Source organism: Penicillium expansum, assembly GCF_000769745.1.
Source record: "Penicillium expansum strain MD-8 chromosome Unknown contig309, whole genome shotgun sequence".
Classification (NCBI taxonomy): Eukaryota; Fungi; Ascomycota; class Eurotiomycetes; order Eurotiales; family Aspergillaceae; genus Penicillium; species Penicillium expansum.
The window spans coordinates 206,747-229,778 of NW_015971368.1; the positions used below are offsets into that span (position 1 = coordinate 206,747).

The 23,032-nt window shown below is 47.2% G+C and overlaps 8 protein-coding genes across 8 annotated transcripts; 6 read left to right on the forward strand and 2 right to left on the reverse strand.

Moving 5' to 3' along the window:
- Window positions 1–1,556: 1,556 nt before the first annotated feature.
- Window positions 1,557–2,761, forward strand: PEX2_090930 (MBL fold metallo-hydrolase; the record flags this gene model as incomplete). The annotated part of the gene is made up of 3 exons (XM_016746363.1): window positions 1,557–1,915; window positions 1,987–2,127; window positions 2,188–2,761. 3 exons carry the CDS (start codon window positions 1,557–1,559, stop codon window positions 2,759–2,761), a joined length of 1,074 nt encoding a protein of 357 aa, XP_016597152.1.
- A 567-nt stretch (window positions 2,762–3,328) lies between these two features.
- Window positions 3,329–3,845, forward strand: PEX2_090940 (uncharacterized protein; the record flags this gene model as incomplete). Its single annotated transcript, XM_016746364.1, has 2 exons — window positions 3,329–3,753; window positions 3,806–3,845. The coding sequence occupies 2 exons, from the start codon at window positions 3,329–3,331 to the stop codon at window positions 3,843–3,845; spliced, it is 465 nt and encodes a 154-aa protein (XP_016597153.1).
- A 327-nt stretch (window positions 3,846–4,172) lies between these two features.
- PEX2_090950 (Tm-1-like ATP-binding domain-containing protein) lies at window positions 4,173–5,459 on the forward strand (the record flags this gene model as incomplete). The annotated part of the gene is made up of 1 exon (XM_016746365.1): window positions 4,173–5,459. The coding sequence occupies one exon, from the start codon at window positions 4,173–4,175 to the stop codon at window positions 5,457–5,459; it is 1,287 nt and encodes a 428-aa protein (XP_016597154.1).
- A 389-nt stretch (window positions 5,460–5,848) lies between these two features.
- On the reverse strand, window positions 5,849–7,444 carry PEX2_090960 (adenosylhomocysteinase; the record flags this gene model as incomplete). Its single annotated transcript, XM_016746366.1, has 5 exons — window positions 5,849–6,294; window positions 6,351–6,952; window positions 7,034–7,160; window positions 7,216–7,348; window positions 7,406–7,444. The coding sequence occupies 5 exons, from the start codon at window positions 7,442–7,444 to the stop codon at window positions 5,849–5,851; spliced, it is 1,347 nt and encodes a 448-aa protein (XP_016597155.1).
- Window positions 7,445–8,543: 1,099 nt separating this feature from the next.
- Window positions 8,544–8,829, reverse strand: PEX2_090970 (uncharacterized protein; the record flags this gene model as incomplete). The annotated part of the gene is made up of 2 exons (XM_016746367.1): window positions 8,544–8,709; window positions 8,771–8,829. 2 exons carry the CDS (start codon window positions 8,827–8,829, stop codon window positions 8,544–8,546), a joined length of 225 nt encoding a protein of 74 aa, XP_016597156.1.
- A 3,069-nt stretch (window positions 8,830–11,898) lies between these two features.
- Window positions 11,899–12,102, forward strand: PEX2_090980 (uncharacterized protein; the record flags this gene model as incomplete). Its single annotated transcript, XM_016746368.1, has 1 exon — window positions 11,899–12,102. One exon carries the CDS (start codon window positions 11,899–11,901, stop codon window positions 12,100–12,102), a length of 204 nt encoding a protein of 67 aa, XP_016597157.1.
- A 6,347-nt stretch (window positions 12,103–18,449) lies between these two features.
- PEX2_090990 (C2H2-type zinc finger protein) lies at window positions 18,450–19,453 on the forward strand (the record flags this gene model as incomplete). Its single annotated transcript, XM_016746369.1, has 2 exons — window positions 18,450–18,535; window positions 18,604–19,453. The coding sequence occupies 2 exons, from the start codon at window positions 18,450–18,452 to the stop codon at window positions 19,451–19,453; spliced, it is 936 nt and encodes a 311-aa protein (XP_016597158.1).
- Window positions 19,454–20,566: 1,113 nt separating this feature from the next.
- Window positions 20,567–22,533, forward strand: PEX2_091000 (uncharacterized protein; the record flags this gene model as incomplete). Its single annotated transcript, XM_016746370.1, has 2 exons — window positions 20,567–20,906; window positions 20,957–22,533. The coding sequence occupies 2 exons, from the start codon at window positions 20,567–20,569 to the stop codon at window positions 22,531–22,533; spliced, it is 1,917 nt and encodes a 638-aa protein (XP_016597159.1).
- Window positions 22,534–23,032: the final 499 nt, after the last annotated feature.

The following is a 23,032-nucleotide window of genomic DNA, read 5'->3' on the forward strand; positions in this document are numbered from 1 at the left end:
CGCTTTCAGGTAACCCAGGCGGCCCATACAAATTGGATAGATCTCTGTATAGAAACCTCTTACGATAGACGTCAATAATTCATCTTAAGCCCGAAAATTGAGGTTTCCTTATCATCAGAGATGATTCCAGGCTCTGATCCTTCACTTAACATGCATTACAGGCGCAAGTCCAAGAAGCATTTTGCTGCTGCCAGATATAGACTTTCACGAAACCCAAAGCCCAATTCCACACGGTGTGTCTTGTTGGTCATAAGTACTTTATTCAAAGATTGAGCTCACCCGACATCTTCACATCTCCCATATCCGAGTATCGACACTCGGTACACTCTAGATGCCGACTGGCACGCACTTCCCAGGCAAGAAACGGAGGCAATGGGAAGAGATGAAACGTGCGTATTGGAGAAACAATCTCTTAACGAATTAAATTGTCTGACTATGTACACTGAACTTGGTTGTGGCCAGAAGGTCGAAACCATGAACGTCACCCACACCACAGCTGACGCTTCTTCCCCACCCTCGCTTCAAGCAGACACTGAAAGGCAAAACTGAAGGATCCCCAAGCCGATTTTCTCAATGAGGTCACTGCAAGTCATCTTGTCTCAACCGGGCTATACCAATCCACAGGACCATAAGTAATCGCACGGTGAACCATAGATTCACCTTCATCCGCACCATGCCAATGAACAGTACCAGGGGGGCACCAAATGATATCCCCAACTTTGACTCTTTGAGGGTTATGTCCCTTATCACACACCCATCCAGATCCTGTGGTTATATCCAGAAGCTGGCCTTTCTCGTGGTGATGCCAGTGTGTTCGAGCACATGGAGAAAATTTGATGTCAAGAATTGAAATGTGCTCGTCTTTGTGTAGACGGTTGATAAATACATCGCCATCAAATGTCCCCATTTTTTCTTTGGTAAATGAAGGCTCGATCGCCTTAGCCGCGGTGATGAAATTCATTTTTGGTTGGTGGTGGAAGAATTCGGCGTGTGCCGTTCAAGCTTGTACTTGGTGGGGCTCGTGAAGTAGGATAAGTTGAAGACAGATTTGACTTAGTCTGGAATATTTGGTGGGATGTTGCATACCCATCTTTCATTTCTATATATTGATTTGAGATCTTCAGTTGATGTTGCATTACCGTTCGGTACTCGGCCATATATTTGTTTATACCGAAACCAACATGGGGAACCACTCGGCCCAAGTAGGCTAATTAGGGCATGGACTCGGTATTAGCTGAGGGAAGGTTTTTAGCTACAATTTCAATGCACCTAGCTTTTATTTAGAAAATAGACCTGCGCATCAGAGGGGCGAAATATCGGAGGGGGTTGATGGAGATAAGGTACCCCACCACCGCTACACTTGTACATAATCGAACCCCCTCCCGAGGTCCCCCAAAGATCTCACTCACTACCAACCACCTCAGATAAAGTGCGTGGTATTTGGCCCGGCATTCGGTATTTATAGAGGGATATCAAACTATCGAGTTTGTACTTCTTGTATCTCCTCGTCTTTCGAGATTGTGCATAGTCTCTACAATCCTCAAACTCATCTCATCATGTCACACTTTTCCAGCCCTAACTTCACCGTGCCACCGGGCGACCAGAGCGTCAAGATTCGAATCATAGATTCTACTACTAGAATTGGCAACCTAAAGCTGGGATTTCTCATGGAACCTCCAATGGAGGGGATGGAATGCATGACTCCTCTTCCCGCTTGGTCATTCCTTATCGAGCATCCTTCGGGTCAAAAGATCCTTTACGATCTTGGAGTTCCGAAGGACTTGAACTCGTTTCCGCCGATAGTATGTCAAAGTTTTAAAGAACAGGGATGGGAAATTGATGTCAAAGAAGAGGTGGTCGACACTCTCAGGAAACATGGCGTCATGGCGAACGAAATTTCCGCTATAATTTGGAGGTTAGTACATTATTCCTTCAGGTTATGTATACAAATACCGTATGGTGCTGATATTTTATATTTACGGAAAGCCACTGGCACTGGGATCATATTGGTGACCCATCGCGGTTTCCTTCCTCCACTGACCTTATTGTCGGCCCTGGTTTCAAGGATGAGTTCCTTCCTGGTTATCCAGCGAAGCCGGATTCTCCTGTACGTGAAAGTGACTTTGCGTAAGTTCTTTATAGGGGTTTCCCGCCAAAGATTATAACATGGCTAACATTCTATGAAAGCGGCCGAAATTTACGGGAAATAGACTTCTCAAACTCTGTCCAAGTTGGCGAGTTCCGAGCTATTGATTATTTCGGTGATAGTTCGTTCTATATCATAGACAGTCCCGGTCATGCAGTCGGTCACCTTGGTGCATTAGCCCGCACCACGACGAATCCCGACACATTCATTTTCATGGGAGGTGACCTTTGCCATCACAGTGGGGAAATCAGACCGTCGAAACACCTCCGCATTCCTCATGATATTCAACCGAGCTTCACTGCCCCTGTTTCATTTCCATGTCCTGGGGGCTCGGTATACGAGCAATTGCTAGTCCAACGGACTGGATCGGTGGACAAGCCATTCTTCCGACCAGCCATAGGGGTAGATATTGAACAGGCAATAGATACAATTGAGAAAGCACAGGTGGCTGATGCAGAGAGCAATATCTGGTTTGTATATGCGCACGATGCCAGCCTGTTGAACTGCGTGGATCTGTTTCCCTTGTCGGCTAATGGTTGGAAAGAAAAGAAATGGCGGGAGAAAACACTGTGGGCTTTCCTTGAAGAATTTGAAACGGCGATCAAGAAAATTTAAGTAGCAGCACCTATAATGTAGTTTGACTGAAAGTTTGAATATTTTGATCACCCTCATACTACTTGCTTGTCTGTCAGTTTACACTTTGTTATAGCCTAAATTAGACTTAAATGCAGGGTGTTTATTCATCTCACCACTCATCACAGAGACTACCGTCTTTTTCACTTATCGGCGTGCTTGGTTGTCTCATATTGCATGGCTAGCAACTGTATTTGGCATATCTATGCACTTTGATAGTTTAAGTCACTTCAGGGCTTCAAGGGAGATATTTAACTCGATCATACAGTAGAACAAATGATCGTGAGCTCCCTAACTTGTACTTCGCGCTCCGTAACATAGCGCGATATGGCCCCACATATATATAGAAGAGCACATCAGTACTCCATACGTGGAATCAGGCGATACCCGAGTGGATAATATCGGGAAAGCCACGGGCTCATTGGATAGATATAGCGCCAAGAAGCGAGCTAAATCATAGACCGCGGGAAACATCAGGAATCTCTACCTCAAAACAAAACTGGAGAATGACAGAACTAATGTCTGTTGACAATCCCCTTTAAATCCCAAATGACAGACTCTACCATTCTGATCACGGCTGGTCCGTACCAATTCCTCGCGAAGCTCGAGTCTGCTGCCCCTAAGACTGTCAAATTGTTCCGCTCTCTCCTCCCATACCGCCAGAAGCTCATTCATGTTCGATGGAGCGGCGAGGGTATGTGGATTCCATTGGGGGAGGCCAACTTCAACCTCCCCTTCGAAAATCACACGGCGCATCCTGCGCCTGGTCAGATTCTTTTATACCCCGGAGGTATCTCGGAGACGGAATTTCTTTTCTGTTATGGGGGAGTTGCCTTTGCAAGCAAGATGGGAGCCCTTGCTGCGAATCACTTCTTAACTATCACTGAAGGGTCTGAAAACTTGCATGCGCTTGGTAAGCTGACACTGTGGAAAGGAGCACAAGATGTGTTATTTGAGCTGGCGGATGAGGATAAGTATGTTTCAGATGTGGAATCTCTACTCGTTTATGTGGCTGATGCAATGCAGAATTCGCCAATTCAAGGCAGCTCGAGCTGCTAAACTTTAGGTTATAGCAGTGTAACATACCCATTGACATTGTGGGAGAGAATCATTCAGAACGGCAGCGCAAGAGAAAGAGCATATGCACATGTTATGTCCAGGATATCATATTGCAGCGAATTGCCAATACCATATCGTAATTTCGAGTACCTACCTGAGCATATATACAACGAGGTAGCATATTCTAAGTAAACGAGCTACCCCGCTACACTTCCAACTGCACCCCACCTTCACCTCCACTTCAGCTTCACCTCCACTTCAAATTGCAAGTTCAAGTCCAAACCAGCTACCTAGTTCCCTTCATCTAATTCCAATCAAAAAACCAAACACAAAAATGGCAGCAAACACCCCGACAATCCTCCTCTTAGGAACATGTGATACCAAACTCCCAGAACTTCTATACACCAAAGCCCAAATCGAATCCACCAACGCCACAGTCCTCCTAATGGACATTAGCCGCAACCCAACCACCCACAAAGAAATCGCCATCCCACAAAGCGCCCTAATTAACGCCCCACTCTCCCCCACAACCCCAATCCCGGATCTAACAACTCTCCCCCGGGCCGAGTACATAACCACCCTCACACCCTACGCCACAAAAAGAGTAACCCAACTCCACAAGTCCCACCAAATCCACGGCATCCTCGCCATCGGCGGGTCATGCGGGACATCACTCGCAGCCGCAGTGATGCGAGACGCACTACCAGTCGGATTCCCGAAACTGATCGTCTCAACCATGGCGGCTGGAGATGTGGGTCCGTATATCGGCGAAACGGACATCAGCATGATGTACAGCGTTGTTGATATCGCGGGCCGGAACCGTGTTTTGGAGGGTGTTCTTGACAATGCTGCTGGGGGCATTGCCGGGATGGCGAATGCGTTTTTGAAACGGGAGCGAGGTCAGAAGGAGGTAGATGTATCTTCCGGTGTGAAGATTGGTATATCCATGTTTGGAGTTACGACGCCTGGTGTGACCCGCGCGCGGGAGCGTCTTGAGGAGGTCCTGCCTGGTTGTGAGGTTTATGTTTTTCATGCTACGGGGTCTGGAGGGAGGGCTTTGGAAAGGCTTGTGAGGGAGGGGCAGATTGATGCGGTCCTTGATTTGACGACTACGGAGATTGCGGATGAGGTTGTCGGTGGGGTTCTTAGTGCTGGTGCTGGACGGTTGACTGCGGCTACAGTGCGGGATATTCCGAGGGTTGTGAGTGTTGGAGCGTGTGATATGGTTAATTTTGGGGAGGTTGGGAGTGTTCCTGCTGCTTTTCGAGAGGCGGGGCGGCTGTTCTATGAGCATAATGCGACTGTTACGCTTATGCGGACCACCAAGAAGGAATGTGTGGATATTGGGAAGTTTATAGCAGCGAATTTGTCGCGGGAGTCCAGGGATAAAGGGCAATTGAGCCGGACGAAGGTGATTCTGCCTGTTGGTGGGGTGAGCATGTTGGATGTTCCTGGTCAGGCATTCCAGGATCCGGAGGCAGATGAGGTATTGTTTTCTACTTTGGAGAGGGAATTGGAGGGCAGTGGGATCTCCATCGTGCGAGATTCGCGTGACATCAATGATCCCAGCTTTGCAGTGGCGGTAGCAGATGAACTGGTCAAATTGATCCACGGGGAATAAATAGATCCAATGACATAGCCAGAAATATGAACAGGAAGTCTTGTACGGGAGAACTACAATAGGAATAAAGTGTTGACGTATAGCTTCGATTTGTTGAAGTTCTACACTATCACAATCGGCCCATGGAGGCCTACACACCGAAATAAGGTATCAAGAATAAAATCCCATCACGCAGTGTTGAATGCAAGACCATCCCAGGTCATCCCACGCCAAAACAAAACATTAGAAACACACCTCCGGTGCAGGCCACTTTTTATGCCGTTGAAGGACAACCACTTTTGAGTTCTAAGTTGATGGAGAACTCGAAATGCCAATCATAACATCGTCGAATCATGTTGAAAGTCTATTTCCCAAGATTATCATCGAACGCAGACGGAAATGTAAAGAAATTAGTAACGGTAGATCTCGGGCTTGAAGGGGCCGTTGACATCCAGGCTGAGGTAGTCGGCCTGGACGGGGGTCAGCTCAGTGAGCTTGGCGTTAACGTGGTCCAAGTGGCAGCGAGCGACCTGCTCGTCGAGCTGCTTGGGCAGAACGTAAACACCGACGGGCTTGCGGCCACCGGCACCGAACTCGATGTACTTCTTGCCGAAGGCCTCATCCTCAGCCTTGAAGAGAGCAATCTGGGCAAGGACCTGGTTGGAGAAAGAGCAGGACATGACGAAGGAAGAGTGGCCAGTAGCGCAGCCAAGGTTGACAAGACGACCCTCGGCGAGGAGGATGATGTTCTTGCCGTTGAGGTTGTAACGGTCAACCTGGGGCTTGATGTTCTGGACGGACTGAGCGTTGGCCTTCAACCAGGCGACGTCAATCTCGATATCGAAGTGACCAATGTCTAAAAAATCGTTAGTATTAATCCTCAAACCAACACTTTGGCTTAAGATAACTTACTGCAGACAATGGCGTCGTTGCGCATGGCCTCGAAGTGACGGCCAACAAGGATGTCACGGCAACCAGTGGTGGTGACGAAGATCTGACCGACAGGGGCAGCAGCCTCCATGGTGTTAACCTCGTAACCCTGGACGGCGGCCTGGAGGGCGTTGATGGGGTCGACCTCAGTGACAATGACACGGGCACCCATGGAGTGGAGAGCCTGGGCACAACCCTTACCGACATCACCGTAACCGGCGACGACAGCGATCTTACCGGCAATCATGACATCGGTGGCACGCTTGATACCATCGATGAGGGACTCACGGCAGCCGTAAAGGTTGTCGAACTTGGACTTGGTGACACAGTCGTTAACGTTGATGGCGGGAACCTTGAGCTTGTTCTCCTTCAGCATCTTGTAGAGGTGGTGGACACCGGTGGTGGTCTCCTCGGAGACACCGAAGCAGTCATCGAGCATCTCGGGGTACTTGGTGTGGATGAGGGAGGTGAGGTCACCACCGTCATCGAGGATAAGGTTGAGCTTCTTGCCATCGTTGAAGGCCTGGAGCTGCTGGTCCAAGCACCACTGGTACTCCTCCTCGGTCTCACCCTTCCAGGCGAAGCTGCAGAGAATAATTGTCAGACGAAAAGTTCAGAAAAAGCCATAAAATCCCAGCAAGATTTCAGAAAGAATCAAAACTTACACAGGGACACCGGCGGCAGCAATAGCAGCAGCGGCGTGATCCTGGGTGGAGAAAATGTTGCAAGAGGTCCAGGTGACCTCGGCACCGAGGTGGGTGAGGGTCTCGATGAGGACGGCAGTCTGGATGGCTAGAGGAGCGGTCAGCACAGGCTTTGCTTTTTTTTCTGATGGATCAATTCATACTCATGTGAAGACAACCGGCAATACGAGCACCCTTGAGGGGCTGGTCGGCACCGTACTTCTCACGGATGGCCATGAGACCGGGCATCTCAACCTCGGAGAGCTCGATCTCGCGGCGACCGAAAGCGGCCAGCGACTATGGAATGGTCAATGATTGAAGGGAGGAAAAAAACGGTGATGGAGGGAGACATACCAGGTCAGCGACCTTGAACTTCTGTGCGGGGGCAGACATTATGTAAAATATGTATTCAAAAACTGCTGATCGTTAGAGAGAAAGACCAAAAGTGATTGTAGGAATTGACTGACCAAAGGTGTATGAATGAGAAAGAAAGAGGAAAGAGGGAAAAGGAGAATAGAGGGGAAAGGAAAACTCTCGGCTTAAGGATCCACCAAGGTCCCAGAACGTGGCAAGTACTGGTACTTTCTTTCAGTATTGTGTTAATATGTAATACTAGGTACCGGTACCTCTCAACAGTTCTTCGGTCTCCGTAGCGGGCTGACTGATGATGGCGGGGTCCTGCTTAGTCATGGTCAACAGCCACCACCGCTACATAGTCACGTGATAATGTCCTTGTAACCCAGCAACATGTCCTAATAAGGACTAGTGCACTTTTGGTGGAGGTCAAATATATTTAGTCCTATCAAAGTGTAGAACAGAGGCACGTACAGGCGACGAATTGTGCAACCACGGACTTTGGTCCCATTGGCTATTACTACCAGCAAATTATTACTTAAGTATGATTGATTCCCTCGCCATCGTTTATGACTCAGGGGGTCGCCAGGGCCCCGGGTGTGAACTTAAAGGGCCGGGGGGCTACTTTCACCTACCTACATACTATGGTAGACCCTGAATGAGTTGGTAACCGGCCCTCTGTCTCAACGTTGTAGTATAAATCCTTCTTTTACCTGATCTATTTGAGAAGAAAAGTCTATTGATTAATTGGTGAATCATATGCTACCATGCTACCATCAGAAGAAAAAGAAACCACGTTGTATATATCCGCCGACACATGGATAATATTAACCAGCACGACCAAAGTCCCGCATGTTACACTTCATCGCCCAAAGGCATGGGGGCCGACCATTCTTGTGTCTAGTACCGCAAAAATCAAAACAAAACTTTCCAAATGAATAACACCCAAGCTTACTTCTAGGCCACTTGACGTAAATTCTATAGAGCTCGTTGCCTCATCTATGCTCCCAGGTTTTAATTTCCGGATATTTAAAGCGGTGCGTTGAAATCGGTTCGCTGGAGCAGAGTGTAGCAAGATATCCCGCAAGTGGAGGAAAATACCACATGTCCCTCTCATAACCATTAGCGATAGTCAAAATCAGATGTTATGCTCCAGCTTTGGTACATATTCATCATTGAGAGGCTTCCTCAGCGCGTTGCTCTTGGAAACTTCTCGCAGCCTGTCTAGCTCGGCGAATCCAAAATAGATCAACCCAGCAAGAATATATTTTTCGAGCGTTGCCACATATGACCTAGTTTCAGATCTTTCCATGAAGTTAGGACAGCTTCAAATGATGCGAAGAAGAGCGAAGTGCCATAACTTACCCCTGCAGGGTTCTCGATCTATGGGTCACCCACTCATTTAATTTTGCGACGTAAGCCATAGCAAGGATAAACACAAGAGATGCACCGCGAACGCGGCTTTCATGAATACTGAAAGCGGCCGCCAGGGGAATAGCGAGCGAATAAATCGTGCTGGACGAATATCCGTGTAGATAGGGTGTATAGGCGAAGAAAAAGATCGCCAGTCTGGCATAAAGGAAGCTGTCGAGCGCGGAAATAGACACTCTGTGTAGGTTGGGCAGTTGGAGGAGGTACGATGTGGTGGAGATTAGTGGGCGCAGCAATGCAGCTGTTTGGTAAGGGGGTCGAGTTGTACGTGGATCACCGCGACGAAGAGTCTTCACGAGAACCAAGCTGGTACAAGACCAGATGAAGCAAGACAGTACGTCTATCACCTCAGGGAGGATATTATCATTAGCAAGTCGAGCTTTGGAGATATGGTATCGAGTCAATTCCGTGATCCCAGTCCCAATATGTATGAAAAGACACGCTTTGTTCTTAGAAAACTTTATGCTATAAATTCGAACCTGTCTTCGAGTGTGATAGAGGAGGATGACCAGATATGCAAAGCAATGACAGATCAATGGTGCGATATCCGGTTTTTGGGACATGTTGACAGCCGCTGGATTAACTATTGGAACTCGTTCGTGGATATATTGCTTGAGATCAAGTCAGCGATTTAAATAGAAGCGCCGGATAGCTGGAATTTTGTATTTGGTAGTCTTCTCGATGTTATCAGCAGCTAGCTCACTTTCTTGGGTACATGCATTCAGATCATGACTTTGTATAACATGGTGATACAACATGTGGCCTTGTGGTCTGCATGGTTATCAAAGTAGATGTGATATCAGTAGTTTGGAGCAGGCACGCAAGTGTTACACGAGATTGATCTAGATAAAGCGAGTTGCTACCGGTAGGCCTTGACAATTCCGTCTGTTTGTGCAGCGCGTCTAAACACCTTTTTAAGCATCTACCCTTTTTATTGATTGTACTGAATCCTTTTGTTTTGCTTTTTTGGAAAGTATTCCGACACTTGTGTTGCTTGACACTCGCAAAGTCCCACACTCTTATACCTAAGATCCATGCTAACTCTGCTACTATAGAATTGTCCTGTGGATCACTGGTATATATGCGATAATACAAAATATTTGAGAAATAGTGATTCCTTACTTATCGTGTGAATATCGTTATTATACTGTATGCGCAGTGAAACGAGTTGGGCTATACGTGATCGGCGATCTATAGCATGCATGAGTATGATATGCAAAATCACCTTTTGGTGAAAGAGGTAAATACCCCCCTTAACGTAACAGCCTCGTAGTTCGGTGTCCATCCTACAAATGGAACATGCCCTTCGTGATTTGCGGCTTGATTTTAACTCTCGTAGCGCATAAGCGACAACATCATGGACGGGGCCTTTGGGTTACACCAGTTTGTTGCTCATTCAACGACAGGAAACTATTTACGTAGATCACACATAAATAAAACCTAGTGATATAAAAAATGTGTTTGGAGATACATGCATACCGCAAACACTTATCTCGTAACACATAATGCAGAATGACCAGAAGGGTAACGTTCAAAAGGCACCTAGCTTGCTAATCTCATTTTTATATCTACTTCCTCCTACAAAATTAACTTATAGCATGGGAAGTGGGATTGCTCTCTTCGTAACGCAGAAAAGTATTTTTATGTTATTGTCGAATCACTTTCAAAGTGGGTTTACAGGATCCTGTATGTAGATAGTCTTTCTGACCCAGATCTACCTAAACGTTCGACAAGAGGAGAGGGCTGCTAGACGTGATCTACATACCCCTAGACTCAGTGGGGCAAAGTTAAATAAAAACATGCTCCTTATATTGTGACCTTAGATTAATTGTTTCAGGATTATGCCACCATCCTCGCCAATAAGAGGCCTCCCACGAGTTGGGATTGTCTTTGCCCAGCTTATTATTCGGGCGAAACTTGTGGTATCAGACCCTCTATTACTTGCCTCAGCGATGGAGAGCAGATGTGCGATAGCGTGACAAAGGAATGCTCAGATTGACAAAATAGGATACTTACCTACATACTCATTTTCATTTAGGCTACTTCCCAGGCAAACAACATCAAAACTAGCCGATCATGCTATTACAAAATTGGGCCATGTCCTCCTACCAAAATCAGCCCTCTTGGGAGCCATGAATATGACAAAAGATATGCGAAAGTGGTTTCTATCGTCCATCTGGCGTATTTGAGTTGGTACTCTCGCATTTTACTGCATATGATTCCGGCGATGAAACGGAGTGTTTCCGTCGCAGGAAAATATAGCGACATATATTAGGGTAAGATCAGAAATTCACGCCTATTATCTCTTTCCGTACACAACACGGCCCCGTGCTGCATGCATTGGCCCATATCTCCGTTTTTGAAGCCTGTGTCCAGAAGAGCATTCAGTACTTTGAACGCTCGAATCTGACATACCCGTCCCAACATGCAATTGGGGCTATTTTCAAGGCTGTTTTGTACAAAACATCTTAAGTCTGTCTTTTTACTCTCCCAGAGCGATGTGGAGCGCAGGGTTTGTTTGAGAACAATCATACTATCGAGTCGATGTTGGAAACGATTGGAATTTTAATCGTAGAGGGAGATACCCTAGTGCTGAGTATTAGTATGGGACCTTTTTTTTCTTCTTTCATATCATTTTACTTCATGTGCTAACGAAATTCAATATTAGGATTGACATCGGAGCTTCTCCTGAATCGATACAAAATGCAGCCTGCAAAGGACCCATCGTCCTTTCTAGCAAGGCACAAACGAGGAAAACTTGATGAGCTTCGCGGGGTAATAGACAGTATTTCAGGAGTTCACCATGGGGAGAATTATGATCGCGTGATTTTACTAAGATCCTAGGGATTTGTCAAAGCTATAGCATATCGCATAGCCTATGAAGCTGCTAGAGAGGCAAAAGTTGATTCTGACTTAGTGTCCCTGTATATAGATGGGGTCATCTTGCAGGATCGACACTGGTTTTCAGCATGCCAACCTGACCCGTGAGAATATGTTCCAGATGGAAGCTGAAAGGCTGAGTGTTGTGCTGCCTCAGTTGGATTTCTTGCTTGATACTACTGATGCTGAGCCCTACTGTACTGCGCCTATTCTATCTCAGAGACTATAGGAGCATTGTCGACCAATTAGAGACCAAGACAAGACGTTCTACTACAAATATCGGCCTCTCAAGGGCGGGGCCATGCTCTGAACATTATTTTGGTATTAAGTTATTTGATAATAGATTTTCTGTTTCGTTAAAGTTTTTGTCTGTTTGTGTATGTTGATCTTTCTTATGAATTGAAATAACTAGGCTCTATTTCTAACATATTTCCAACTTAAATGCTTCCGATATAACTACCTTGGTATATATTTCGCCCTAATCTGGGCTTTTTGGACTTCCCTGATAAGGGCAAAATGGGATCAATGACTATGGCTTGTTTCATAACTCAGTTGGCTAGAGTGTGGTGCTAATAACGCCAAAGTCGAGGGTTCCTCTAAAACCATCATTTCTTTTTTGTTTTTATGTATATATCTCGTCATGTTTTGCATTCACTGTCTTGAATTGGATTTAAGGCTTATTTTCCCCCCCTACATCATGCTACTCGGCGGATTGGTTGTGGCTGGTTGTGTCTATAGTTTAAAACATCACGCGATAAGACGGGTCCGTAAGAACGCAAAGTCAACTGAGGCAGGGACCCCAATGCCTCGAGCTCTAGCATAGAAATCATCACCGTTGGCACACACAGCCAGTGGAGTATACTCCCCGATCCCGATGTTGCGAAACCTATTGCTACTCGGAGAGCCATGTAAGCCTCCTTATTCCTATTGCGCCAAAAAGAAAAAACTAATCGGTATAGCCTCTAGATGTACGCGCGCATTCTACTAGACCTCCAGGTGACACTTTTCCCGTCCTCAAGCGGCTGTGTCACCTTACACACAGTCCCTACCTCTTGACAAACCCCGCATTATGTTTGATGTATGTTGCAGCGCAGGCTTCGGCGTGGCCACTCGTCACACGCAGGACCCGGGCGCTGGTGCCTGTGTATCGCACCTGGAAGCATCGCTTCCATTTCAAAGATGGATGACATGTGCACTAGGTTCAGCCCCGGAGAACATGGTGGACTTGCTTCCTTCTCGGGTGAGATGATAAAGGGGAACACAAAGAGGAGTAGAGGCAGAGGCGGGCTGAATGATCAGCTTTAGCTGACCGCATGATATGTCACCCGGAACCCAGATAGGCGGTTATAAAGAGATATCGAGGTACTGCATGATTCGGAGAGGGAATAAAGGACTGTGCGTGAAAATTCGTCTTTCAAGAGTCTGACAAGATTGATGAATGAATGTTAGCATGAGTTCGCCATTGTTTTCCAAGCGTATACAAGGGAGATAGCTAGCCTTGATTTGAAGAAGTTCAGTTCTTTATATGGATACTGCTTGTTGATAATCTGCCATCAAGACTATAGAGTGGGAAATGGGCATCACGAGGCAAGAGCCGATGTCGCGGGGGGATGGTATTCCTCGGACTAAGAACCGACGCCATTAGCTTCTAACCACCTGGATCTCTCACCTTATCAGCCTTTCAAAGCCAATAACGTGTATGATATGCAGCCTAGTCTCTAGTGTAACTTAAGGGTCTTTGCAAATGGCCCCCGGTAGCTGTATCGATACCGACACACTAGTTAGCGATAATCATATTGATTTACAATACTTAAACACAATGATTCAACGGTCCAGCCGTTATAGACGTTATCTAAAGCCTTAGCAATGGAACGAAGTTCAAAATCTTCCTCCTATCTGAAGATATGTGTTGTTTAGGATCATAAGCTAGGCTTGGAAGAAACGATATTGGGAATCCCCATGAAACACTCTCTATAATGAAGAGAAGTAACAATACGAACCCCTCCACGTATTCTTCCCTCTCCGCTCGGTGAAATCCCGAAAAAAAGTCTCCGGGACCTCCCAACACATCTTTGGGTAGCCGCCATATCGCTTCTCACTCCCCACCCAAATATGCAGGGGCTAAACCATCAGTGTTTGAAGTAATTTCCCTTTTACTTGGCATCCAACGTGCACGCAACACCAACATGGAGCATGAATAGCCCACCAACATGACGTTTCTGCTTACGCACTCTGATTCACAGCAGATACGCTAGCTAATATGGCTATAGGCTTGATGGATACGGAGTATTTTGGGAGTTGATGGGTGCGAAAAATAAGCAAAAATAAAGGTAAATTAATCTCAGTATCAAACTCGAATCTCTCTGTACTGTACGAAAGCCCTTGTCATGCATGGACCATGTTCAAGTGCCCAAGTACAGATTGCGCCTTGTCTGAGCCACTCACTACCTGGTCCATGTCTGAGCCACCTATCACCGCCTAGCGAACTTAGATTAGAGTACGTTGTACACCCTCGTCAGCACTCCATTTTTCTATACCCTCTCTCCACCTTCGAGAACCACTTCCGGCCGAACCCTTATTGGAAGGTGGCGCATGATAATGGAGGTTGCTTTTATGCCCCTTCCGCGTGGCGCGACATCAATAGCGAGTTTATTTTGGGAAGGTGGACTATTGCGTTTTTCCTTTTTACTAGTACGAGCGTCAAGCGTCAGAGATTACAGCAATCCGCTAGATACAATTGGACGCGCGAACTCTCCGGCAAGGTGGGAACGTAAACTTAGATAAATGGGGAAGAGGGGAATCGTTGAGAGATGACGGACACCACGCGAGTTCTTGTGAATCGTTCCTGGTTTGTAACTATGTTGTACATGTTGTATATTCTTCGTTAACTTGATGTTAACCTGATATTTAATTCTTCAAGATATTGATAATATGTTTGTAAAAAAAAAGGTCTCTTCACTATAGGGGCATTTGACAAGAACAGCCGTTTTACCGAGATCAGTCAATAGTCATTAGGGAGTAAATTCCTGGAGGCTAATGTTTGACTGTAGCCTAGACTGCGATTCCTGTGGATGTAAGATGTACGCACGCGCTCAGACCGTTGCAGGGGAGCTGTTCATGGAGAATTGTACAACATAGTTAGTTATTAGGTCGGTTATAAGCCAAAATGACCCATAACGAGTCCACAGTAACATATGATAGCTCCCGAGGTCGGCCCGGGGCCTGCATTTTCGTCCGCTTTGTCAGCAGGGGTCCATGGAAACCCAAGAAGCATTTCAAGGCACACTAAAATACTATATAAATTAACTTAGTACAGTTCCATAATTATCCAGGGATGGTAGTCGCCCCGAACCCTAGAAATAGATCAAAAGATCAATAGCGCGAAAGTATCCGAACACGAGCCACAAGGGGACCTTAGTGTGGAAGCGAAGGTCTCCACGCTGGTAGATGGGAAATCATCTGCCGGATCGTCTCTATGGAGTTAAGCATAAATTCCGGTCATTTACGGTCATTTATGAGCATTAACCTATATACTTACGTATTCTATCCGTATGTCTTCTGGAAATCAGGCAGCAGTTTGATGGGACTGTGGCTGAATGCTGACGTTCGTTTTCTGATTCGAAGATGGGAAAAGGATGGTGGAACTCAGTGGAGATCAAACTGGTCTTTTTTTTCAAGTCGGGTATCGGAAGTAAAATCTCCGACCGGTGTCGGAGAGATTGTGAGGTCTATAATAAATCAAAGAAATTGCAGGAAATTCAAATAAATCCAAGTTAACAAATTAAAAATTAAAAAGTTACGCCGCTATACTTCGTACTCCCTATTGAAACACGTAAGCATAGAAGAAGCCGCGTGGGCTAAAAAGTGGCGGGTGCAGTAGTAAATTAGGGTATCCATGCCGCTAAGCAGGAACGGTGATGATAGCGAAGCTATGCTACTGGTTAACACCTAACTAGTCTCATCGTAGTAAGCGTGCCACGAGGCCCTGCATCCTAGTGCAAACTAAGGGAAAATAAGGGAAAAAGAAAAAGAAAAAGAAAACAGGGTCCGTCCAGGAACGTAAAAATAAAGCGACGAATACTGGGTCCTGACGAATCAAGCTTGTGGCGTAAGCTCCAAATGACGAGTAAGGGGACTGATTCGAACACTAAATCCTTAGTCCAGACAAGCAAAGCGTATTTGATGGAGCCGGACTAGACAACCCGAGCTACCGTGGATATACGTTTACCGTAGATATACGTAGGCTGCATACGTATGCCCCGTCTAAGATCGAGTATAGGCAAATCAACGGTCGGCTGGGAAAGCCCTAAACGGTCCGCGTCCTCAGCCCTCAAAGTTTATACGACATCTTTCAAAGATTAATTCCAACAGATCGGGAAGAGTGAAGCTTGGCTTGATCGACGGTGCCACGCGTGGCATTTGCGGGAGAGAGAAGCGAGGAGAAAGAAAAACGCAATTCTGACATACATATGACCCATAGGGTACATGGTTGATACATGGTTGATTCACAATGTAGTTAAGGCCAGTCTCTGGAAAGATAATAGATCTTATCTCTCCTAGAAAGAAGTCTGGTTTCACAGTACGTTAGAGAGTACGTGTGCCCCCAACGGGGAGGGACAGTCAGCCCTGGCGAGTCCCCGCGAATGGATTCTCGGAGCGGGGCGGATAGACGCGAATACGAATCTTTGCACGGGCCAATCTCCTTCAACCCCCTTGGCCCTACGGATGTAAATCTTTTGGAATATTGACGCAGATAGTGACTGATGATCAGATTAAGTTAATTAGGTTATCTTCACTCGAAACGCGGAGACAATTCTTCTGCATCCATCCATTATAGACAGCAGATATATTGTACGATCTATCGTACACGTGATATTCAGGGGAAAACGATTATCCAGATGAATGTCGGAGAAAATAAAGAAAATGTCGGTGCAGAGTACTCTTTTCAGAAAACAAAAAGTCCGACAAGGGCGCCACGTTATAGTGAAGGGCAAATAGATTATCAAAGCGTTAAAGCCTTAGATTCCCAGGGCCCATTTTTGTGTCTTATCTTTTTTTGTGTTTTTGTGTTTTTGTGTTTTTTTTTTTTTTTTTCCTATTTTCACCGTAAGGCGAGATCGCCCTGCAGTAATGAAATAAAGAATAAAATTGCCTAAAACAGAGCTCTCATTCGTAAGAAACTAGGAAACTAAGAAACTAAGAAACAACTCCACCAATCAACCTACGTATTCCCAAATTGAAGCCAATACCCGCTCTAGAATCTCCAAGCCGGAGGTGAGTTCCCAAACAGGCCAAGGTACTAACATCATCACTTACGTATGTTTTTGAATTTCCCCAGGTAGGGGCATCTTATGAGAAGTAAGAACATGATTTCAAGTGCGAAGTACGGAGTATGAGTACGTACATTGCATCGGGGATAATGTGGACAGGGCTAAAAGCTTGTCCATCCCTGGTCTTTTTAGATTCAAATCCCTAAAATCCATAAATAAATTGCCATTTCAATGGTGTATTCGTACGGAGTAAACAAAACCAAAACCAGTAAACTTGCTCAACTTGCTCAGGGTCCAATGGTCTCATGATTGCCCGCAGTTCTGCCGATATGGTGGATCTTTTCCTGTTTTCGCTTGGCCCAGCCGAAACCCTAGGCTGGATGACAACCCAGTCGGAGTTAACACTTCCAACTCATACACCTAATATATTTGAGAATAAAGGACTCCGTAAAAGGATTCAAAGTAGTCCAAAGAATGAGATAGAAGAAAAAAGAAAAAAAAAAGTCACAGACCACTGGAGTCGCGGGCGGGCCGGAAGAAACGGAGAAGAAAACGGGTCTGCACAGGGTGGATTAGGGGTCTTGTATTGTATTTTGTGCTATTTTGTGTTATTTTGGGTTATTTTGGGTCTAATATATTTCTTTTCTTTTTTTTTTTTTTTTATCCTATTTCTTTTTAATTTCTCCACCGAACTAAATAGCGTGCTCGGTATGGAAGTGTATCCTCTGGGGAGCCTCGACAGACCCTGGAGCTTGGCTTCTTTCGCTCTTTTTAGTATATTTAGTTAATGGCCATGGCTACTCGTCAATTTCTTCTCTTCTCTCTACTTCTCGATCTATATTCCTTGATTACTTACCTCAAATTTTGATCTCTCTATCTCATCCCGTTAACTCCCCGGGGCCCCTCCCATCTTATCTCGTATCCAGGTTCGCATATTCAACTTCGACTTCTATCACGGTCACGCGCAGAGCGCATTTCGTTTCGACATATTCCCAGACGGCCTAGCACATCTTTGGAAGAACTGTTACTTTGCACGGTTAGACAACCGGCGTTGAACTTCGACTTTCTGCAACATCCCCAGGCCAGTTTGCAACTGCCGTTGAGGATTGTGTTCCCCACATCCAATTGCAAAATTAGAAAGGAAGAAAAAAGGAAACAACAAGACGACCTGAGCGGAACATATTCCACTGTGAGGAAAGGAGATTTGTCAGACCTCGCCTTACCCTATCGCTGCCGAGTATCTCCAGCATTCGACAACCTTTGAGATACTTCTTCGTCACCTCCGGGCCTCAAAAAAAAAAAACCACGGAGCCCGGCACAAGCTCGCGTCATCGGGCCTCCGTTCAGATCTACAGGCGAGTGCCGATTTAGGGTCTAATGTTGTCGACGTGTTACACGACACAGAGGACAAACATCTTTCGAGAGCCGCTGGTGCGTTTGTCGTGTCCTCCGGGGGGCAAGAAATGAGCGAGATGTTCTTTCTCTTCTTCAACACCCTCCTCCCCTTTCTCCTTTTGTCTCAGATCGGTGATCTCTCGAGTTCTTCCGAGTACCCAGAGCCCGGCTGAGCCGGTTACCAACAGTTTGAACTAACTTGGATTCTGCCTTTTAGTATAGTTTTCCAGCCCCGGTGACCGCACATCGGGGCCTTGAGGAGATGTCCAGCTGTAGGACGGGTATTGTGTCCATTCTAAATAATGATGACAACCCATCTTTTGCGGTTCGGTCCGCTCCCCGATTTAGTCGGACTCACACATCACCATCACACTATCCACATCATTCAGAACGACTACCCCCACCCGCCAGCGACCCACAGCACACCCGTCCCCAAGCTTCATCCGAATCTCCAGCAACATCACCACGAGGGACGAGGCACCACCCGGACGCGGTGACTGAGGTCGTCCAGCCCGTTTCACCCGGGTCGTCTGACGGCTCGGCTTACGATTACTTCACCAGTCAACGATCAGCTTATCACCCGTATGCCCGGCAGGATCCGCGACGGGAACCATACCAATTCCCTTCTCGTGGACCAGCAGCTCCTCGAACGCCACCTGAGACTCGTTCGAGCACATCAGAGACGGCTTCTTCTCAGACTGGAGCGACACGCGGCACAGGGCGAAAGAACAAGTACCCGTGCCCCTACGCTGCGAGCCATGGGTGTTCTTCAACGTTTACGACTTCGGGCCACGCTGCACGCCACGGCAAGAAGCACACTGGCGAAAAGAGTGTGCACTGTCCGATCTGTAATAAGGCCTTTACGAGGAAAGACAATATGAAACAGCACATTCGGACTCACCGCACCCACTCGGATGAGATGCGCTCCACTTCGGAGCCGGAGACTGATGCTCGGTGGGCGATGGCTCGTCCCGGCTCGGCATACGCTTCCGCTTCCCACCAGCGCAATATCAGTCAACCCGTGGAGGCAGTTGTACGGCCTCCTCCAGGACCTGCTCCACAAGCGCCCTAGGGCGATGCAGTCTGATTTTCCCCGACCGTCCACTTTATTTGCTGTTTATTATATGACTTTCTTCTTCTGTCGGTCCCTTGTTCCTGGCCACTGCTGTGCGGTGTGATTCGGTTCTGTCATTCTAGTCCTTTTTTTCTGACTGTCTATTCTGGCTTCTCAACATGTGTTTTTTTATTTTTGTGTTTCATATCTCAGCGTTCATCTGCATGACTGCACGTCTCAAAATATCGAGACGTCTAGGCCTATCATACGTGTTACTATGTGTCTTTATTATTTTCCTGTTTTATATCCCTCGTGTATCATGTGATTCTCGTGTTATGTGTGATGGTTGAAATTTGTGGCGATGTGTTCTAGGAGAGCCAAATACTGTCCAGCTTCCCTTCAGGGATTCCCATGAAAAATTGTGTGCAACCAGTTCTGCACCCAACGACATCCAGAGCATCGTGTTGGTTGGATCTTAAGTCACTGGGAACCCCCGAAGGCGACCCGTGGAACCATTGTTTACGTTCCATAAAATCTTAATCAATATTTTGATATTGCATTTTGTATACATTTTGTATATCTGTATATCTTCTGGGCATAAAAATGTAAATGTAAAACACTCAGAAATGATCGAATTCTCTGCATTTGTGTATAGTATAGGGCTGGGCCGTTGAAAAATCCCCAACTCCAGGGCTAAGATGCAGGATGACGTCGGAGCAATATCTGATATCTGATACACGACATCGGTCCAGATCCCCATTCGACGGGGTATATCCGCTGTTGAAACATGCCTTCAGTCTTCTTTTGTACGTCATTGCCGCAATCCTTGATTTGCAGGTATATATACTATCTGTAAAAGAATCGTTCTTTTGTTGAACTTTATACCTTTCTCCTATGTATCACCTCCATGAATACTATCTCTCTCAGCCACTGCCAAGTCTCTCAGCCCCAAACCCTTCGCTCCATCTGATCTGAATCCACATCGACGTCACGCCACCCCTAGCCCCGCCATACATATCTGATCACGAACTTATTTTTTTCATCCCACACATTCTCCCAGTGAACGGTAGCAGCTCACACCCCTCGACCTTTCATCTTTCAATTTGTCTCCCCCTCACTTTTGCCTCAACCATGGCGTACTACGAGGACCGCCGTTATCGCGAGCCGCGCGACCGCTATACACGCCCCGCCAGTTACGCTGATCCGTATGATGACCCTCGTGGCCATTATCGAAGACACGAGCGAGACTCATATGCACCCCGTCCCAGCAACGACTCGATCGAGGAAGTACAGCGCGAATATCCACCAGGCTCAGACTATGCCTACGAGCGTTCGTATGCCTCTCGACGGCCGCGGCGACCTGTTTACGAAAATGTGCGCCGTGCCTCCTCCGTCAGCGGTTACGATCCACACAACGATGCTGCCTACCGAAGCTCCGGACCTCGTCGCTCAAGACACTACGAGGATAAACGTGAGTGATAAAGCGCTGATATGGTTAAAATTGTTTCTAATATCTCTCAGGTTCCCGTCGCCCCAGATACGATTCGGATTCTTCTCCAAGCCGCTCTCCACCCCGCAACAGACGTCGCAAGTCGTTCAGCGAGCAAGCCCTAGGTGCCCTAGGCCTCGGGGGTGCCGCTGCTTCGGCCAGCCGCGATGACCGTGGTCGCGGCCGTTCCCAGTCCCACCGTCGCCATAGATCATATTCCAGATCATCGTCAGATTCGCGCAGTCGCAGCCGTCATCGCGGCGGCAGCAAACGCGATGGTGGCAGCAAACGTGATAAGAGCGAGCAGCGTATCGTACAGGCAGCTCGTGCGGCCTTGACAGCCGGCGCAGTTGAGGCTTTCAAACAGCGCAAAGAGCCCGGCGAATGGACCGGCAGGAAAGGAAAGCGCGTCCTCACTGCTGCTGTGACTGCCGGTGGCACAGATGGTCTTGTCGATAAAGATCCCAGCAAGCACGGAACACGTCATGTTGTCGAGTCTACACTTGCAGGTCTGGCTGCCAGCCACTTCATGGGTGGCGGTTCACGCTCACGATCTCGTGGCCGAGACGGTGGTCGCTCTTCAGGTGGCAGTGGCCTTAAGAACCTCGCTGCCACTGGAACTATCGCCGCTGCCGGAAAGGAAATATTTGATCGATACTCCAAATCTCGTTCTCGGCCTCGCGGCCGTAGCGATTCCCGCGGCAGTGACGAGGACGAGCGTGGCTCCCACAAGCGCAGCAAGAGCGTTTCAGAGTACCTCAGCAAGGGTATGGCAGCCCTGGGACTTGGAGAAGAAGAAGACCGTCGCCGCGACAGCAGAGACAGTCGTAAGGATCATCATCGGGAGCATCGGGAGCATCGGGACGACCGAGAGCGGCGTCATCGCCGGGGACATCGAGACGACGATCATTCGGATTCAGATGCGGACAGCGATTATTACAACAGGGACTCGAGACGGGGCAAAGGCTCGAGAGATGTAGGTCGATACCGTTCATTGGACAGAAGAAATCCACCCCCATATGCACCCACCAGCGCTTCGCGCGGTGAACCAGGTGCCGGTTCTAAGGACCGCGGCCACGGGTCGAGCTCCGAAAGTGATTCTGACTTAGGTGACAGTTCTGATGAAAAGAAGCAACGCAAGAAGTTGAAGCGGGACATGCTGCTGACGGGAGGTCTGGCCAGCGTGGCCACCATCCACGCTGCGCACAATGTCTACGGTAGTATGGAAAAGAGGAAAGAGCGGATGGAACAGTTGAAAGAGGGAGAGATTACGCCCGAGGAGGCTCGCAAACGCCGCATGAAAGCTAATACCAAGGACGCCGTGAGTATCGGTCTCGCTGCCCTCGGTATCAAGGGTGCCTATAGTGAATGGAAGGAGGTTATGGAGAAGCGCAAAGAAAATACACATTTCCAGGAGGAATGTGTTCAACGTGCTGCTAAGCGCGAGCGTCGTCGCGCTCGTAGCCATGGGGCACCTTCGCGCCGTCATCGCTGGCCTGATGAGATTGAATATGCGCCTTCGATGACCGAATCTCGGAGTGACAATACCCCGATTTATCGTGATGGAAATCCTTATGGGGCTCATGAGGCAGCGCGGATCTCTTACTAGTGTTGTTTTGTTTCGAGCCATCATGATTTCTACGCTTTTCATGACTTATGAGACCATGTTGTTTATTTGATTTCTATCTTTCCCACTTTCTGCTTTCACGCCCTTGACGAATCTCTTATGGATATCACCGATATTGCAATTTTCAAGTCTTTTTGCAGCGTTCGATGGACATGAGAAACATGATGAACATGGTGAGGGTTACTTCAACACATGGGTGGTTACGTTATTTTTCAAGACTTAACACGTCCTGCACACGAACAAAGGATATGTGTATCAATGATTCGAATTCCAGTAGTGAATAGACCCGTATAATGTACTGGTGCAGTTTTTATAGATCCCAACTAAGTAAGACCACCCCGTCAATCAGCCCTTTAGGGCTACGTACTGAATAGGCGCCCCCGAGGTCGTTGATTAAGGTTGGAAAACCGACATCGCCAGAGTGCCCAGGAAGGTAAAGAAGAAGAAGAAGAAGAAGAAGAAGAAGAAGAAGAAGAAGAAG